The sequence below is a fragment of the Peromyscus maniculatus genome, chromosome 23, assembly GCF_049852395.1.
Source record: "Peromyscus maniculatus bairdii isolate BWxNUB_F1_BW_parent chromosome 23, HU_Pman_BW_mat_3.1, whole genome shotgun sequence".
Taxonomy (NCBI): Eukaryota; Metazoa; Chordata; class Mammalia; order Rodentia; family Cricetidae; genus Peromyscus; species Peromyscus maniculatus.
The window spans coordinates 7,848,736-7,868,094 of NC_134874.1; the positions used below are offsets into that span (position 1 = coordinate 7,848,736).

The window sequence follows — 19,359 nt, forward strand, 5'->3', positions numbered from 1 at the left end:
TTCCAGAGCAGGAACAGTGTGCCTTTCTCCTCGCTCACGTGTTTTCTTCTGCTTCAGGCACCTCACACCACTCCTTGTTTGTTCAAGTCTTAGAATTGTGCCTGATCACCAACCCTGACGTGACTGACTCTCCTCTGGTCAGTCACACAAAGCCCCGGCTTGCAATGCCACCTCCCCTTTCCTAGCAACTGGGACGGACTCACTTGCCACAACTTAGATTTTGCTTTGCCGGGCAAATGGAGAATGCAATGGCTGAGTGTGAAGGTCCCAGGCTGCCTGGGGCTATTGCTTACCAGGTGTGTGTTTTGGGTGGTGCATTTCATCTTTCGGGGCCTCAGTTTCCCCATCTGTAATGCGGGAGATAAGAGCCAAAGCAAATCTTTTCTTCCTTAAGTTGCTTTTGTCAGAATAATTTATCACAGCAACCATGAAAAGTAACTATGACATCATCCCATCCTCTCGAGCCAGGAACTGGTCTCTGGACAGACAGATGACACCACAGGAGACATTCACTGGGCTTCCGGAAAATGAGAGGCCACACAAGGAAACCTCTCACCCCAGCCTTCTCCTCCCCTACGTTGTCATGGGAGGATGAGATAAATGTAATAGCTGCAGCCTTATTGGACATGAGGACAGACTATAACTACATAGAGCCATCACAATGGGCAGAGAAAAAATATGGGAACCAGGGCTGAGGAAACAGCTAGGCAAGCTCGTCTAAACTTCTGGAGTTGGCTGAAAGCGTTCTGTCCATCTGTCCACCCCACTACTCACTCAGGAGTCATTACCTAAAGCCCTAACACTCTTGATGATGTTTATCACCGTCACAGCGCGGTTAGTTTCTCATGAAATGAAACACAATATGCTAAGAACATCAGCTCCTTTATTGGCATCATCGTTATTATTATTATTTACTGTTATTTTTTTCTCCCTAAACAACAGCACAATTCACACAACAAAGACACACACATTCCCCCCACATACACGATACCACTAGCCTGTGTGCCAGGCTGTCTGGCCTTTGCTTGGTTCCTGATAGAGCTGCTTGGAGACAGCTCTCTGTAAAAATCTGACTTGGACACAGGGGACACAATAAAGGGGAACCTTAGCCAGAGAATCAACTGAGAGGTTCCCAGAGTCCTCGGCGGTGATCATTTGAGAGCCATGGGGTCATGCGGTATGTATCTGGGTGAGGGGCAAAAGGCACTGTTTTGTGTGGCTGAATAATCCCACACGGGGATATAAGACCTGCCTATAACTTCTCCTAAACAAAGAGTTTAGAAACACACTGAGGGGGAGCCAGAGGGCCCCATCAACCAAGCCACACATTAGGAGAGCCCAGAGCAGGAATCTGGGTGATGGGAAGGTCCCCAGAGAAAAAGCAACCCTTGTGTTAGCTGCAAGGTAAAGATGTGACGTGAAATGTCCAGTCCCTATTCACTAGTTTTACAATTATAGACTGCGCGGTGTCTTCAGCTGGACCAAGATGAAGGAAAATCCTCCCCTACACCGTGACCTAACACAACCAAGCAAGGCTCGCCCATTGTGTCACCCTGTGGAGAAATCTATTAACTACGTCATCCAGGGACTCTGTGGTCATTCTCTTCTCCCTCCCATCCCCCCAACATCTGAGTTGCTTTAAATCGGAGTTCTGCTAAAGTAGTGTATGTACCCTCAAACCAGAGATTCCCTGGGGCTGGGGACAGGAACGAAGAAGGACCAAGGCTGAGGTCTTAGGAACAGGTGACTTCCGGGTTGTCTTGGGGAAGCTCGTGGTTGAAGCTGCTCTCTCCAAAGGGCGAGTAAGGAGGGACTTGAGGAGCTTCGATGATGAGCAGGCCCTCTGGGGAAAGTGAGGCAAAGACGGTCACCGGATCCACTTCTGCAGGAAGCCTAGGAGAGCGAAACACAAGATCTTACCCGTTGGTTGTTTTTCACAGAGCTGAAACAACGAAACTGTATTCACTGGAAAGAAAATATTCTTTTTTGCACAGGAGTGTGCGTATATGGGTGTGTTTGGTACATGTACATGTTTGCACTGATGTGTGCATTGGCGGGCACGTGCATATGCGTGTGGAGGCCAGAGCTGGGTATCAGGCTGCTTCCTCCATTGCTTACCATCTTATTGTTTGAGGCAGGGTCTCTCACTGAACCTGGAGTTCCTCCAGCTGCTGAGGCTAACTAGCCTTATGAGTGTTGGGGATCCACGTGCCCCCATCTTTCCACCTCCGGTTACAGATGTGTGCTATCACACCTGGCTTTTTTTTTTTTTTGGTTTTTCGAGACAGGGTTTCTCTGCGTAGCTTTGCGCCTTTCCTGGAGCTCACTTGGTAGCCCAGGCTGGCCTCGAACTCACAGAGATCCGCCTGGCTCTGCCTCCCGAGTGCTGGGATTAAAGGCGTGCGCCACCACCGCCCGGCTACACACCTGGCTTTTATAAGGGTGTCCGGCTCTGAACTCAAGCTCCATGTCGTCATCTTTTAGAAGATTCTAGTGCAGTGAATAACAGGAGTGCAAGCTTCTGTCTCAGAAGTCATGAGACTCGGAGCGGAGTCAGACAGGCTCCATGACTCAAAGTGTCAAAGGTGGGGCTTCTGTTCTCAAATCTGATTCCGTTTCTCACAAGGATTTGGAAGGTGAAAGGGGACAGGGGCTCACATAGCCCAGACTAGCCCTATGGCCTTGAACTCCTGGATCTCCTAAGAACTGTTGACTGGAGGCATGTGCCACCATGCCCGGCTTTAAGGATTAAAATACTTTTTTTTTCTTTGTTATTTGGAGTGAATGAAGCTACCCGGTATATGATTTCTTCAACAGGCTTGAAACCAAACTGTGATGGCGTGTTAATGGTCTCACTGGGATGCCTTTAGTAGTCAGAATAAAAAAACAAAACAAAACCCACAACCTGCTGAGCACTTCAACATTTCAGGTGTTATGTCTGACTTGCCTGTTCACATTCAGTTGCTAAGAATCCTGCCAAGAAGGTTCTCCTACTGTCCCCATTCACAAACAAGGATACCGAGACTCAGAGAAGTGAGCTGATTTGCCCAAGGCTGTCCAGTTCCCACCAGCAGACGGACTCAGAACTGATATCTTGGGCTCCACACCGTGTGTTCTCCTGCCTCCCCAGCACCAACCATGTGAAGGAAGGGCAGAGAAGCCAGGAGCTTCCGTCACCAGAGGCCTTACCCACAGGCCAGACCAGCTCTGCCTATTGTACACGCAGGGAGTGGGCTGCCCACCCCTGAAAGTGATCAGGACTCACCATGGGGGGCCCCCGGGAGTCATTTCCCATCATCAGAAGTTCAAAGACCCAGGAGCCACATCCACCCAAAGCCACCATGCCAAAGCGGAACTATGCAGACCAACAAAGACGCTGCTTAAGAGTTTGGAGGGTCGCCAAGCCAAGCTTTGGGAAGAAGACAAAGCCTCGCTGTGGGCCCCCCCTCCCACTGCCCCGCCCACGGCTAGGGATGGGCCAATTCTGTTTAACCATTTGCTGCGTGCTAGCCAGTGAGCACCTGGTACAGCCATAGTGTGGGCCTAGCAGGCAAGAAGACCTGTGTTCAAATCCCGAGCTTCTCAACTGTCAGAGTGTGAGCTGATGATCTGACTTCTCAGATCCTATTTCCTTGGAGGAAAAAGCATGTCGGAATAGTATCTGGCAGTCAGGTCATGGTGTGAGGATCCTTGTAGTCACCGGCCCTGCATATTGGCCTCCTGACAGGTGTAGATATTTAAAGATAAGGTGCACAGACATCAGAGCCCAAAGACCTTCCTGCTGGCCCAGAAGGATGACCTTGTATATGGAGAAACTGAGGCCTACAGGTGGGAGTAGACTTGTTTGGGGTCTCTCAGCAGAGTACTGAATTCCCAAGGCGGTGGGAAAAGGTTACAGAGATCCCTTGGGCCCTCATTTGCATCTGAATGACAGTCCCCCGCTGAGGCTGAGTGTTAAATACCGCCATGCCTTTAGGGCCGGGCACTAACTGCTTTTCCTTTCCCATTAAGAGCTGGCTTAAACTTTGGGCCCCAGGGCAAGTGACCTTATCTAGTTAGAGGACCCAGGCTTAGCCTCTTGGGGTTAATTTCCCTTGTAGGTGCCTTCCTTAGGGATCACGTTAGGGGTGATAATTTAACTTTATTAAAAGTGGGCTGATGTTAGAGGGAGAAAAAGCCTGAAACTGGTGATGGGGTAGAAATGGAAGTTTGTGAAGCTGAGGAGCAGTGAGGGCTGTGTGTGAATGCTGTAACCTGAGCTCTCTTAACCCAGCAGGAAGGCCAGGGGCTCTAAAGGTGGAGAGACCTGTGTTCAAATGCCACGGTACCTCTTTCCTTTTAGAGACAATTTTAACGGCTTATCAAATTGTGTGTGTGTGTGTGTGTGTGTGTGTGTGTGTGTGTGTTCATGTGGGTATGCTCACATATGTGTGCACAAGCATGTGCAGATCAGGCATCAACCGTGGGTATTGTTCCTGAGGAGTTACCCAGCTTGTTTATCATTGTTATTATTACAGTGATGATTATTTGTTATTATGAATTATTATTGTTAGTATTTGAGACCAGATCTATTACGGGGATTTGGGACTTCCTGATAGGCTAAGCTGTCTGGCTGGCAATCCCAGAGTTCCTCTTGTCTCTGCCTCCCCAACCCTGGAATTACAAGCTCAGGCCACCACACTGGGATTACTCCGGTGGGCTAGGGCACAGGTCCTTCTCTGTGGCAAGCACTATAGAGACTGAGCTAGCTCCCCAGCCCCCAACTTCCTGATCCTTTTCATCTCCAACCCCGACAGCCACATCCTACTCTCTCCCTTAAAGAGCTTGGTTATTTTAGAGTCCACACAAAGCGACACCCTGCAGCGTGATTCTTCCTGTGTCTTGACTACGTCATGAGCCTTATGTTCCCCAGCTCCCGATGTGGTCAGATTTCTCCTTTCTTCTTAAAGGCTTTCTGATAATCCAGGTCTATTCTTTCCCAGAACTTCAATCCTCTCGCCCACCGCTCTGAACTTCAGTTTCTTCATGGACAAGGAGAATTTAATCATCTTAATGGGATTGCTTGAATGGCTAAGTAGGGTTAAGCCTGTAGACCTCATAATACGGACACTGGCATATCACAGATGTCAACAAAGGGCTGACCAGACACCTGGAAAGATGTGAGACAGGGAGAGCTAGGAGTCTCTGCTGAGCATCCTCTGTGCTGACTTCCTGCATCCTGTTTCCTGTTTTCTCTTCCAAGCTGGGGGCAGAAAAGGGCCTGCTTCTAACCTGTGAAGCACCTACAACCTCTCTCTCTCTCTCTCTCTCTCTCTCTCTCTCTCTCTCTCTCTCTCTCTCTCTCTCTCTCTCTCGCCCAACCCAAACAGACTGCTGGGATGTACTTCCAAGCCCAAGGTGTTTGCTGTAGCGCTCTGCAGAGGTGGAATCCTCCAAGGACCCCAGGCTTGGCTAAAGACATTTTTCTGTCCTCTGAAGACCGGGGCTTTTCCTGGGAAAGGCAACCAGGTTCCCTGACGCTGGCCCAAGGGTTACCCCAGTCTCCAGCCTGAGTCCTTGATATTTCCATCGGCCAGAGCCACTCTTGTGTGACTCTAACCTTGGGGAGCCTTCCTCATATTAATCCGCACCACCCAACGCTTCATCTTAATCCTCCCAACTCTCTACCACAGCCCTGTGTGGGAGGGAATGCAACCTCAGAGCAGCTACCCAAATCGCTCTAAGTGAGACCTTAATTTTATCTTAATTTGGGGGAGTCTCTATACCAGGGCGGGGGAGTCAAAATACTCAACAAGTAAGTGGTACAGCTGGACCTTGACCATTCACAATGGGTGGATGCACGCTGTGCTGATGGAGGAAGACCTTGGGGGACCCTCAGTGTTTGGAATGGAAGGAGGTTTGGGTGGTCCCGGGGATACAGAGTGAGGCTCAGTCTTGATTATCAACTTGTTTGGACCTCAGAGAGGGAGGCTGCAGAGTGGATTAAGTGGGGGAAGACCCTGATGTAGGCGGAACCATGCCATAGACAGGGGGTGGGGGGCGGGGAGGCAGATTAAGGATCGGAAAGGCAGACTGCCCAGAATGCAGGTGTTTTCTCTCTTGTTTCTCACTGCTGTGCTGTGAGCTGCTCTCCTTCCCCACACCCACCACCCTCCCCACCACCCTCCCCACCACCCTCTGCACCACGATGGCCTGGAACAGTGAGCCTGATACAAATCCCCTCCACCTCCCGTTTTTCTCAGGCATTTGCTACTAACGAAAAAGCTAACGAACACACCCAGTCAATGTGTCAACAACTCGCCCTTCAGCAGCTGAGTAGCTACACTATCTTCAGCAACTTCAGGCTTTTCTATCTTGTCATCGAATTCCCAGAGCTGCTTCCTGAGTGGCCTCAGAGGTGGGGGAATCCATGGGAAACTGGCATGTTTTGAGTGGCCTCAGAGGTGGGGGAATCCATGGGAAACTGGCATGTTTTGTTTTGTTTGAGACGGGGGTCTCACGATGCAGCCTGGGTGGCCTTTAACTTGTTATAAGATTTCTGTCTCAGCCTTCAGAGTTCCAGGATTATAATAAGTGTGAGCTACCATGCCCAGCTTTGGACAGTGTGTGTGTGTGTGTGTGTGTGTGTGTGTGTGTGTGTGTGTGTGTGTGTGTGAATATGCTAATGTGAGTGTGTGGGGAGTGTGCACTTGGCATGTGGAGGCCAGGGCAGGACACTGGGCGTCTCACTCTCTGCCTCGTCCCTTGACTCAGGGTCTCTCACAGGAAGCTGACCATTTCAGCTAGGCAGGCAGGCCAGTGACAAGTCAGGATCTGCCCTCCTCTGCCCCACAATGCCAGGGTTACAGGCACGTAGGATCCTGGCCAGCTTTGTACGTGGGTGCTGGAGATTCAAACTCACTCGGGTCCTCATGCTTACAGAGCCAAAGCCCTTACGGGGGGGGGGGGGCACTCCCCACCTCCTGGATGTTTTGAAAGATGATTGATTCACCATGCTCCCTGCAGGAGCTTCTTCTCAGCTCCTCCCTATTTGTGATTCTGTCCCGAGCCAGGGTGTGAGCCTCTGGAAGGAGAGACATCAGTGCCCTCCCTCGCTCCCTTCCTTCTCTCAGTTCTGTTTGATCTAGAGGCTGGGCTGGGGAGAGAGGTGAAGGTCACAGATTCTGGCAAGCCAGCGAATGTAAAAAGAAACTGGTTGGTATTTGCCTTATCAGGAAGTTTCCAAGGGCTTCCGAGAACCGTGGGGGTGCTGGGGATGGGGTCAGGAAAGGGCACACGCATTCAGAGACTGGGATGTAGACTCCCAATGCTGAAAATGAAACCTCAGGATTCAGCTGGTGCAGTCTCTCTGCCACAGAATGTGTTTGCCAGGGCTCGTGTGGAGCTCAGACAGGATCATGAGCATCATAGCAACAGACTGCCTGGACCGGGCCCCCTAAGGACAAGTGCCATTGCCTGTGAAGATATTCGAGCAGTATCTCTTTAGCAGAGGAAGATACAGGGTCAGAGACCTGTTTGGGGCAGTGCTAAATCCTTACTGCAGACCTTAGCCTGGCCCTTTCATCTATTGGAGATTTACTTCCTCCACAACACACGGAGGGTTTGCAATGCATCTTCTTCCTGTTGTCTACCTTCATGGCAGAGGTCAAGACATCGATGGCTGTGAACGACCTCAGGACCAGAAATTCACCCAGTGAGTGATGCTGATTGGAGAGACAGTGCATGACAGGCACCTGATCCTCTAATGCAACCAGCATCCTCCACTGAGCCTTCAGGGACTGCCGGTGAGGCGATGTGGCCATGCTTCATCGGTTCAGCTTGGCTGCCTGCTTACTGCTCTCATAAGACCACAGCTAACAAGAATCCCTCCCTTAAGTCAAACTTGTCCTTTCTCTAGGGTGGTGTCTCAAGCCTCCAAACCTCCGTGGTGGGTGAGAGGGATCCCAGGAAACCAGACAACAGTTTGAACCAATATTTTGAGGCACACAGGAATTATCTCAGCTGTAGAGGAAGACACCTTATTGGAGGGGCCGTGGAGATGGCTCAGTGTGCAAGACTGCTCGCTGTGCGCATGAAGATCTGAGTTCAAATTCCCAGCACCCATGCTAAAACTAGGCGTGGCAATGTACGCTTGTGACCCCAGAGCTATGGGAGAGAGAGGCAGGAGGATTGGTGTGGGCTTTCTGGTTAATAGCTCAGATCTAAGTTCAGTGAGAAACCCTGTCACAAGGGGAAAGGTGGAGAGTGATAGAGCAGGACATTGGACATCTACCTCTAGTCTCTATGTGAGCACAGAGTCCATGCACTCCACAACCAACATACACATTTGCATGCACTCCACATGCATGAGAGCGGCCCCTATTACAGGTTTATTATAACAACCTTTCCCCTCGAGCTCTGAGCGTTCAATTCCTTGCCTGGGTGCCTCTCCCAAGAAATCGGAATCCCAGGGTTGAGTTCCACCCTCAGTGCCTGCCTGAGGTGCCCCCTGCAAGGGTACTTACTGGATTTTCTTGGTGAAGTTCTTGGAGACAATACCACCTTCCTGCTGCTTCTCTTCATGTTTGCCTGGAAGACAGGAGCATCATCGTGTGTTAGAATTTGTACCCTTTGGGCATCAGTTGGAATTTGGGCTTGAATTCAAATCCTGCTCTGCTCTTGCCTTCTTTGGTAGCTTAGGAGTGGTGTGGAGTCCGGGCTCTGTTTGGCCCACAGACTCAAGCCCACCTCCCAAGCTGGTGGAACATGAGCTAATACAATGGGCAGGGAAGAGGACATTGATGATGTTTCGTTGACAACTGGGGCACCTGTTCCCTAGCTTCCAGCCTCCCGCGTAACTCCTACCCCCTGGCTGTCCAGCGGGTCCCAGGAGCTGGCATCACAGATCTATCTGTGAGGTAGAAAGAAGACACAAAGCCACATCTGAGGCTTCCTGGCCACCCAGCACCCTTTCCTGGCTGTTCGGATCAGCTTCTTTCTCCTGCTGTTGCTACAGTGTCAACTAAGGTTCCAGAGTGGGTTCAAGGTCACCCAGAAGGCGCGTGGCTGCCCTGGCACTCACGGAGTCAATGCCAGAGGCTGTGGCCTCCTGCTCCTCTGCCCTCGGATGTGCGGGCGAGCTTCCTGCACCACCTCTCCAGCCCGGAAATAATGCTTCCATCTGCTGGACACACCCAACCCCTCCTAAGGGACCTCTTCTTAGAGAAGAGCCACAGAACCTGAGAGGGGAATTCTACCAGCCACGCCTCTCTGGGGCTCCTTCTTCCAATTATGGAGAGGAAGATGAAATTACAAGAAGGCTTCAGACCGAACTGGCTTTTATCCTGCAATTCATATGGCAAAGTGTGATCCTCTCAACGATCCCCATTCTTCATCTTTTTTTTTTTTTTTTTTAAAGCAGGTGTCTTAAATTTCTCTTTAAATAAACAGGATTAGTGCTTGGCTGGGCCACCTGTCAGCACCTGCCCTTTGCACACTCCACTCCTTTTTGAGGTCACATTCCAGAGCCCAGGCCCCCATTCACACTCAGGAGGCCTTCCTGAGGAATAGAGCTTCCAAATAGAGACTATAAATACCCAGGGGGACTACAGCATCTTGTGGAGGTCCAAATTGTCTTAAACTCATCATTTACAGGTGATTGCATTAGTAATACTTTGTACCATTAATCATTCATTTAATAACCTTTTCTGATTACAAGATAATGCATATGTATGTTAGGAAGCGTAGGAAATAAATTTACAAAAAAACACAATCACCCATCCTCCCCCCAACCCCCCCCCAAGCCCATCATGAACAAAGTGTTTACATCTCCAGACATAGAAAATGCTTCTTAAAAACGTATGGATTTTCTAGAATACAGCCATACATCACACATCGTACCAAAGGGATCATTCTGTCCTCATCTGGCTGAGAAATTATGATTACTTTTCCATTTTCTCCAAATACTCTTCGACAGTGTGGCTGTGTGTGTGTGGAGGGGAGTCGGGGAGAGCACTGAGTGATGCTGAACGTCTTTCTCAAGCGCTTACCCACCTTACGATTTTATTGCCTTTTAAATTAACTTGTTAATTTTGTGTACTTGGTATGGATCGTGTGCCATGGACATCAGAGGCCAGCTTGTAGGAATCGAACGTAGACGGTCAGGCTCGGGAGCAGGTGCCTTTTGCCTGTTGATCCATCTTGTGGGACCTCCACCCTAGACTTTGAGACAGGGTCTCTCCTGGAACCTGGAGCTCACCAAACGTTTTATGCTGGCTGGCCAGAAAGTGCCTGGAATCCTCCTGCCTCTGCCTCCCCAGTGTTCAGGGTGCTGTGCCCAGCTTTTATGTAGGTGCTAAGGACTGGAACTCAGGACCTCCTGATTTTCAATGGCTCCCTCGTATCCCTCTGCAGAACTCCATAATGGCTTGCTTAGCCAGCCTCTTACTTTTCGGCACAGACAACAATGGAAGCCTCCTCTCTGCACTAAAAATCCTTGCAACTTGCTCTTCACACCAAACCCAGCGACTTGTGGGATTTGAGCCAAGTGTGAGACCTTCTAAGGCCTGACCTATATTGCTCCATGGCCCTTAGGAAAACCATACTCTGTATCCTCCCACTACTGGGAGGGGAGGTATACTGACCGGAATGCATTTTTAGACTGCAGTGTCTGTAGGCCAGAACTCTCTATTCTGTGAATGTGCTGTCAGCCCAAGAGGTTATTCTGTTCAACTCAGTGACAAATCATCTACTCAGCGCCAGCATGAGCCTGTGGCCACTGGAGCACTGTCTGTTCTCTGGTCCCCTCCCCGAGGCCTGGGCCTCGGAGGAGCCTGCTCCCACTGGGGACAGGCCAGGGCCTCTGACTCAGCTCTTCTGCACCCTGTCCTCCTCCTTCTGCAGGGCCTGGTCACTGCTGGAGGGGAGGAGGGAGATGATGAAGCGCCAGCAGCCAGCTCACACAGACATTGCTAATGCAGCCTTTGAATGGACTCCGATGCTCAGTCTACCTCACTGTTGCTTTGCATCTGCTCAGTGCGTGACAGGAGAGAGTCAGTGCTTTATAATAAAGTCAGGGTCCTGTGGGATAATTTTGCCTAACGGTAGGCCAGTTCCGGGGAGGGCGGGGCTCAGCTGTAATGCTTGGTGGGTCAGGCATGCCGACTGCATTTTCGGCTTGGGGTACTTTGGATTTACAATGGGGTCTCTGAGGCCCTTGCCCCCCACGGTAAGCCAAGGAACCCCTGTGTGGTCTGGACTCGGTGTCGGCCCCTGTTCTCAGCGACTTACTTATGCCAACTCCTTTAAGCAGGGACTTTATTACCACCACTGTGTGGATAGAGAAACTGAAATTCAGAGAGGGTCGGTGAGTCTGTGGCCACACCACCCTGAGCTCGCCTGATCAAGTGATGTGCCTGAGGCCAAACACCCTGGAAGTGATGGAGCAAAGGGTGGGCGGCAGACTCCCGGGAGCCGGATGCCAATCCCTGCTCAGACATTTCCTGACACGGCTCTACGCTTTCATTCTCAGTTTATTCTCCTCTAAAATGTTCTGATGTTTGTATATCATTTGCATATGTGCATTGGTTATGGGGCATCTGATGTTCTACCAGCAAGTCTTCATTCATTAGCTTGCTTTCTGATGTATGTTTTATACCATCAAAATGTTTTTTTTTTATTTTTGTACACAGAAGGAAGAAATGATGACTTTGTACAGAAAGATCTCTGCCATCCTGGGACAGAAGAGATCTCATGCAGCTGGGATGTTTCTCAGGTACCCTAAAGAACTGTGGCAGTACTGGTAAGGGGCAGGGTGTGCGACCAGACCCATTAAGGAAAAGTGCTGTTTCCAGGGAGAGCAGAGGCCCTAGGACCAAGACAACCCCTTTCCAGTCTTTCCTTAACCAAGGCCTGGCCCAGTAGCCCTTGAAGGGTTCATTCTTGGCTGTTGCCTGCAGGTCAGGAAGCTGAAGCATGATGGAAATCATGAACCCACATTTTCCAAACGCTTCCCTGGAGCAGGGTATTCCTTCATGGTCAGATAAGATCCATCAACTGCATGGACCAGGGAAGGCTCTGAGAAGCCCTACAATGAGGAGGAGGCTTACTCATGATTTTGGCTCATCTGGCATCATCTACAAAACTCAGAATAGCCTTCCATCCATTCCCCAGACACCCGGAAGAAGATGATGAGGCAAAATCTGACCTAGCTCCTGTCTTTGTGAGACCGCATTGAAGCTGAGCCCAGAGGTTGGGGGTGTTTAGACGTCTAAACAGGTTCACAGTCAGAACTAGAGTCAGCCAATGAACCTCTAGGTAGGCCTGGCCTTAAATGTTAAATACTGCCAGAGAGGAAACAGGTGGTTGGTTGTGCTGGGTAAGTTAGCCTCCCTAGGCCTCGGTTTCACTATCTGTAAAATGGGCAGGGGTGGTGTTACAAACCTACCCACACTCCTAAACAACAACAACAACAAAACAGTGTGAGTATCCAACCAGTAAGCCAGCCTAAGTGGACGCTGAGCAAAGGTCTAGCCTGAACTGCTTGTGGAAGAACTGGTTTTTATTGCAAGGTATAGCTGGAGTACTGATTGTGTTCCCTGGCATCCCCTTTAGGAGTTGCTTTTACAGGGAGCCGCAGATCTTGGTTCTTAAACCCCTTTTCAGGGAAGAAAGCTTTCGCCTGCACCCTTGGCGGGTTTGGAGTCTGTATGGCTTGGACCACAATTAGCTGCACACGTACAAGGTTTATCTTTTTGTTTTAGTTCCAGAGTTCCCATTTTAGAGAGACCTTGAGGCTCCATGATGCACCCCAAGCCTCCGGATCTCTAGCCTGAGATCTCAGCCTGTGGCTGCTAGACTCCACCTGTTAAGGAGTCGAGGGAGGGTAAAGAAAAGACTACAGGGTGTGGGCGATCTGGAAGCCTCTGCCTTGAACAACCGTAATTAAAACTGATCAAGGGTGGGGTGATGATGACCTCAGTCCGCAGGATGCGCTATTAACTCCATTTTACAGATGTTCTGGATAGATTGTCTGCATTTACTACATCTTCCCACTAGCCTTGTGTGACAGGAACGGTCATAAATTCCCACTGCACAGACGGGGAAACTGAGGCTCCCAGTTGGTATCCATTCGGCTACCTCACGGTTGGGCTCGAATTTGATCCCGGGTCTCAAAGAGCATTTATCGTTTGTTATTTGCTGGAATCTCCCCCACGTGCCCACACCACCGCCACCACTGTATTGCTGTTTACAAGAACAAACTAACTGTTAGTATCCCGGGCACCATCCATGTGGCAGCCATACAAAGACTGCCCTGTTGGAGGCTACCGCCACCCTTCCCGAGGACCCATAGGGACCTCGATGCCCAGAAAAGGAACAAGACAGCTAAAAATGTAACTAGCCCATCCTGTTGGTTAGGGAGCAGCAGGGTTTGTGTTGGCTCACCAGCTGAGGCCGACAGCCCACACCCACGTCAGCACGTGCGTGTGCCTCAGCGTGCCGGCCCCACCACACCCACAGCCACAGCCTTGGATGTTTACGGTTCTTCTCCAAGGGACTTGAAAACCCTCCCCTGGAACCCTGCTGGGACTTGTCCCTGCTCAGCTAGGCCTCGCAGCAGCGGGGATGCTATTGATTTTTCTGGCTGACAGGCCCCTGCCAGGAACCAGCTCTTTTTAATGGCCTGTTAATTGGGAGGGAGGCAGGAGAAAGCCGAGTCCCAGCTTCCTGTCTCCTCTGTCTTTCCCCCCCCCTCACGGCGTATTCTTTCTCCCAGAGTGCAGTGGGATAGGGAAAGCCCTGGGCCTGGTGCTGTGGCCAGGCCTAAGCGCGGCTCTGGTCCTTTTGCTGACTCATTGTATGACCTGGGGCAAGGCCTCCTCCACTGCAAGATGGGAGTAGAGAGTCATGGGATGAAGAGTCAGAGGAAAGTGAATTTTTAAGTGGTTTTCGTTGTTGTTGTTATTGGTGGGGTTATTTTGTTTGTGTGTGTGTGTGTTTCTGATTTAAATAAATAAATTAAAACAAACAAATAAATAAATAAAATTCCCTTCCATCTCTACTTCCCAAGACAGCCTGGGTTGGAACCCTTTGCCGCCTGGATCAAATTACGCTAACCTCTCTGTGCCTCCATTTCCCCAGTCTAAAAGGGACGGGTGGACACGAGCCACCTCCTCAGACTGTCCTCATATCGGCGCTACCTGATGCTGGTCTCCCGGTTTACACGGTGCCGGGCAGACTGCTCTTCACTGAGGACAGCAGCTCTGTTGTTCTCATTACTATTCAGCCTCAGTTTCCCTGCCTGTCGCCAACACGGCGACTCAGCATTCACCCTGCCCCACTCCGCGGGGTTGTGGATTTGTGTGTGGGGGTTAGGTATAGTAACCCCCTCTTCCTGGGTCTTCAGAAATCCTCCACGCATCCAGTCTATTCTTTGTATTAAAATTGCCCAGTATGGTCTCTGCCAGTTCTCAGGTGGGCACGGTGCCCTGAGGACCCCCAACTACTGGGTCATATTCAGACTCTGTCGGTCACCCACTGAGAAGCACTTGTCCCTAAAGATAACATTGTGGGCTGCATTCCTGAGACCTGAGGTCACCTGGGCCATGTTGTCTGTCACAGGTCCCTTCTACTGAAGTTGTTTGGGCTGAACCTGCACACACACACACACACACACACACACACACACACACACACACACACACTGAGAGAGACAGACAGACAGACAGACAGACAGAGAAAGACAGACAGACCCTGGCCTGTCTGCTCCTCACTCACCTGACACCTCCACGTATCCATCCTTGGTCTTGACCATCAGCTCTTCTGGCTTGAAGCTGTGCACATTGACACACACTTTCCAGGGCTCCCCAGGGAAGGGTGGGGGGCTCCTGCCCTCAGCAGGCACTCCAAACCTGGCTGTGGCTGTAGGCCCCCGGGGCACCATGCCGGACCTTAGGGTTCCAGGCCAGGCGGAGAGCCGAGGCATCGCCCACTCAGGCCAAGGGGCTGTCAAGTCGTCTGGGAAGGGGTCCATGCCAAAGCCATCGTCCAGCAGGCGGGAAGAGAGCGGTGAGTCCCGGAAGGGGTCTCTGCGCAAGCGGCTTGGGTAGGAGCATGGGAAAGGCAGTTGCCCGTCTGCCATGGTGTCTGCTGAGCTCAAAGGGGAAACAGAGGCTCAGAGAGACGGAGCCACCTACCCAAGGTCACACAGCAAGGTGATGTGGCTTGAGATGGTCTTCAGAGTTTAGTCCTCCACTTCAGAAAATGCTGATCTTCCGTTAGCCACAAGCCCAACCATCCGCTGCCCAGAATGGAGCTGGGGTCCTGGCTCACAAACGTGACCCACCGAGCAGGCCCAGCAGAACCCTAGAGGGCCTCTGTCTGTCCCACCTCACCAGGCTTTGCAGCAAGTCACCGGCCTCCCAGGCTGCCCAGGCTCCCAGCCAAAGCGCGCTGAGGTCTTGAGCACAGCCAAGAGTTTAATAAACCTCGGGGACGCGCGCCTAGAAACTTCTCCTGGCTTCTGGGCTGGGAGCCTTCTATTTATTTGCTGCTGGGGGCTGAGGGGCGGGTTTTGCAGGCGCCTCCTGTCACAGGAGTATTCAAAGGTGATGAACCAGCCCCTGAGAATCCGCTGAGAGAAGAACTGGGCTCCTCGGGAGGGGGGTGGGGAGCTGGGAGGGGCCGTGGCGTCCGAGTCCAGCCAGCTTCTCCAGGGCTCTCTCCACCCCGTACTCAGCTCCGCCCTCGCTCTGCCTCCAACAGCGTCCACTCCAGGCACTAGTGTCCCGCAGGGCACTAAAGCCAGACTATTAATAACCCTCTGCCTGCCTGGCTGAGTGCTCAGGTCACACTCTGGAAATACCATGCCCAGAACATGTTCTATCTTGCCTCCCACCCTGGGGACCCACAGAAGAAGGGAGACCCATTGGATTGAAGACTAGATGGAATCCCCATTTACAGTATGGCCAAAGGCGCCTCAGACTTCTGGGAATGACCACCACCACCACCACCACCATATCATGATTTTTTTCTTTTCCAATGACACTTGTTAAGTTATGAAAAGAACAGGCATTGTCAGGCAGAGTGTCTGTTGGGATAGATAGGAAGGTCCTGGAGCAAGAGAAGCAACTAGGCTCAACTCCCAACACTGCCTGGAGGCAGAGTGGGGGGTCAACAGATGGGAAATGACGAAGGGGACTCCAGGGGTCTGAGGGAATTCTGGATAAACTGACCTGACCAGATTCCTCTAAGGCTAGACTGGGGTGGCCAGGACCCCCTTTGAAAACTAGTTAGAGGAGAAACCACCTATGGGGGATGGGAGTGGAGGGATGGTTATTATAGGGAACCATGGGGGTTGCGGCTGAACTGACTTGTTCTTGTTAAAACTGGGTGAAGACAATGCCAATGTGTGCCCGGCCCTGCGAGGAGTCTGGCTGAAGTCTGGTCAAGGGAAGAGTCCTTATCAGTGGTAACACTACTCCCAGGCATGCCTCAGCTGCCTGTTTCCCACCTGTGAAATGGGCAAGAAAGGAGCCTACTTGGGGCATGTGTCATCAGGAATGCGTGAGGTCACGGACTGCCTCGCAGAGGGAGCTGTGCTTTTAGGACTTCAACTTTCAACTGATCAGTTGCATAATATTTGCGCTTAAGTGCTCCGCAAACATTAGCCTGAGAAGCCTCCCCCACCCCGCCCACACACTCATTGCTGAGGGCCTGGTGTGGCAGTACAGCAAACCATCCCAAGCCATCAGATCCCTTTTTTTAAAAAAAATTGTATTGATCGGTTGTGGTACTGGAGGCAGAACACAGCCTTCTACACGGCGGAAAAGCATGCATCTCACCACTCAGCTGCACCCCTACCCCCACCCCCCCTGCACAGAACCGCGGTGCCCAAGCCGTGGAACCGGGCTTTGTGGTTTACGCTCTCATTGTCCATTGCATCTTTATCCATGTATCGACCACACCGAACAAAACAACGACCACAAAAAAATGGGACAAACTAGGGTTGAAATGAGAGGGGAAAATGCTTTCTAAAGACTCTTTCATGGCTCGTGCGTCCTTTTCCTGCATTCCAGCCTTCCCCATTACCGAATATGATCCTCTGTTGGTGTCCTTTCTAAAGGTCACTATGTTGCCCTACTCATACGGGGATCCTAATCTGATATATATATGTGTGTGTGTGTGTGTGTGTGTGTGTGTGTGTGTGTGTGTGTGTATGTATATGTATATGTATATATGTATGTATGTATATGTGTATATATACATATATAGTACATTATATAACATACACCTATGTATATGTATTTGTATATGTTTGTATGCATGTATGTAAGCAGGTAGAGAAACCCTTTTATTTCCTTGTTCTTTTTTTTTTCAAATAGCATCTTATTACTCTACCTAGGCTGGTCTTGAACTTATGAGCTTCATGTTTCAGTCTCCTGAGCAGCTTGGACTACAGACCAGCACCCCCAGACTGGATTTATAGTTTTATTCCGAGTAATAGTAATAAGTACCTAGATGTACTAGTCTCCAGATGGGATATTAGCTCTGAAACCCCCAAATCCAGGGAGAACCATTTCTAGAACCCCTTGTTCCTCCATACCGCTGGGAGAATGGATTTACAAACCGTCTTTTAGTCTACAGGTGCCTCGCGTTTGGGGTTCCAGTCTTTGCACTGTCCTCAACAGGTGGGCAGCTTGGGACGTGTCATCTGCCCTGTGTGAGCCTAGGGCTCCCAAGCTCTGCTTTCTTTATGGGGTTGGGGTGTTGGGGGGGTCTGAGTCACAGGTTAAGAAGTCATTTTGATAGGAAGCCGTTCTCATATGAGACAGTTTACCCAAAATAATAATACAGGAAAGAATGACTCCTGTGTGTCTTTCACTGCCGTGAGCCACCGCAGGCCCAGCAGGAAACGTTCACAACACCGTCTTTATTATCATCACCCCATTTTTCAGATGGGGATGTTTCTGTGGAGAAACCGGAAGGTGCAGAGCCGGCCCTTGCACACAGATGTGGAAAGGCAGGAGCCCCGGTGGGAAAGCTAATTGTTTTGAATCTTGGATCTGGACTGAGTGGGTGGACTGAGACCCCCGCCCCCATCCCCAGCTTTTTCTCCAGTGGGGAGTGGGTCCCCCTGTCTCAGCATGACATGTTCCCCTGTTACTGAGCGGCCTTGATTCGCATGTGGGATGAGCTCATGGTGCCAGAAGCCTTAAGCTGACGTCATGGCTGGGCACAGACTGCAGCTGGGAGGGGTCGGGTGAGCCTGCAGCTAATTATGTGGAGAGTCACCCTGTATGATGAACAGGGAGAAATCTGGCCCCGCCTGGGACCAGGCAGGGGCCTGGGGTGGGGCTCCTGAGTGGGAGGGATGGGGTGGGGGCGGGGCGGGGCTGTCTCTGGCTGAGTGTGTGTGGATTTGGGTGGGTGTTGTGTGTGTTTACGTGCAGTGCTGCTGGGCTGCATTGATTTATGGGTGTGTTTGGAGGACATGTTCTAAAAGGCTTTCTTCCCTCCCAGGCCTCTTTGCACAACTTCACTGAAAACTTCTAGAATACCCAGGAAGGGGAAACCTTGACAGCAGCAGCGGACTGAGCCTCCACGGTGGCCTGTGCCTCCCTCTCTGTCTCCCCCCACCCCCACCCCCACCCCCGCCCCATCTCATGTAGCCCAGGCAAACCTTGAACTCCTCATGTAGCAAATGGTGACCTTGAAGTCCTGACCCCTCTTACCTCAGCCTCTTTAAGTGCTGGGATTGACAGAGGTCTGGAAAAGGAACCCAAGGCTTGGTGTGTGCCAGGCCAGCATTTTACCACCGGAATCCCAGCCTCGGCCCCTCTATTCTTTGTGGTTAGAAGACAGTCACGGCAATGGTTAGCGTTCACGGGGCCCTTGCCAGGTGCCACATTCTGCCCTTGGCACTTTGAACTTACCTTTCCACTCATCCAGTCCTCAGCAGTTTGCCACAGGAAGGGACTTTTAGCGTCTTCATTTTGTAGATGGAAAATGAGGCGCAGACTTGTCTAACGGTGTGCCTCCTTAAGTGACAGAGCTTGGATTCCAACCGAGGTGTTTGGCCTTGACTCTCTGAAATCAGATTTGTGGCTTATGTTTACACAGCACTGACCGTATGCCAGGCCCTCGTTCAGCAGGGTTTTTGTTTGTCTGTAACGGGTCCAAGTCTTTCTGTGTGGTTCAGATTGACCTGCAATGTGATATCTTCCTGCCTTAGCCTTCTGAGTACTGGGGTTATAGCTCTATGTCACCACGCCCAGCTCCATCATTTTTATCCATCATCTCACAATCTTCATAGTCCAGAGAGGTCAAGCCATCTTCCCCAGGTCACACAGCCAGTGGGATGCAGAGCTCTTATAATAACCA

The 19,359-nt window shown here is 51.0% G+C and overlaps 1 protein-coding gene across 1 annotated transcript; it reads right to left on the minus strand.

Moving 5' to 3' along the window:
* Window positions 1-863: 863 nt before the first annotated feature.
* On the minus strand, window positions 864-15,725 carry Hspb8 (heat shock protein family B (small) member 8). The gene is made up of 3 exons (XM_006970817.4): window positions 14,755-15,725; window positions 8,505-8,568; window positions 864-1,893 (listed from the first exon to the last, which is right to left on the minus strand). The coding sequence occupies exons 1-3, from the start codon at window positions 15,116-15,118 to the stop codon at window positions 1,734-1,736; spliced, it is 588 nt and encodes a 195-aa protein (XP_006970879.1). The 5' UTR covers window positions 15,119-15,725; the 3' UTR covers window positions 864-1,733.
* Window positions 15,726-19,359: the final 3,634 nt, after the last annotated feature.

Coding starts and splice junctions, on each gene's coding strand:
- Hspb8 (XM_006970817.4), bottom strand. CDS start 15,118: ATGGCAGACGGGCAACTGCCTTTCCCATGCTCCTACCCAAGCCGCTTG. Junction 8,569..14,754: donor TGGATACGTGGAGGTGTCAG/GTGAGTGAGGAG, acceptor CCTGTCTTCCAG/GCAAACATGAAGAGAAGCAG. Junction 1,894..8,504: donor AACTTCACCAAGAAAATCCA/GTAAGTACCCTT, acceptor TCGCTCTCCTAG/GCTTCCTGCAGAAGTGGATC.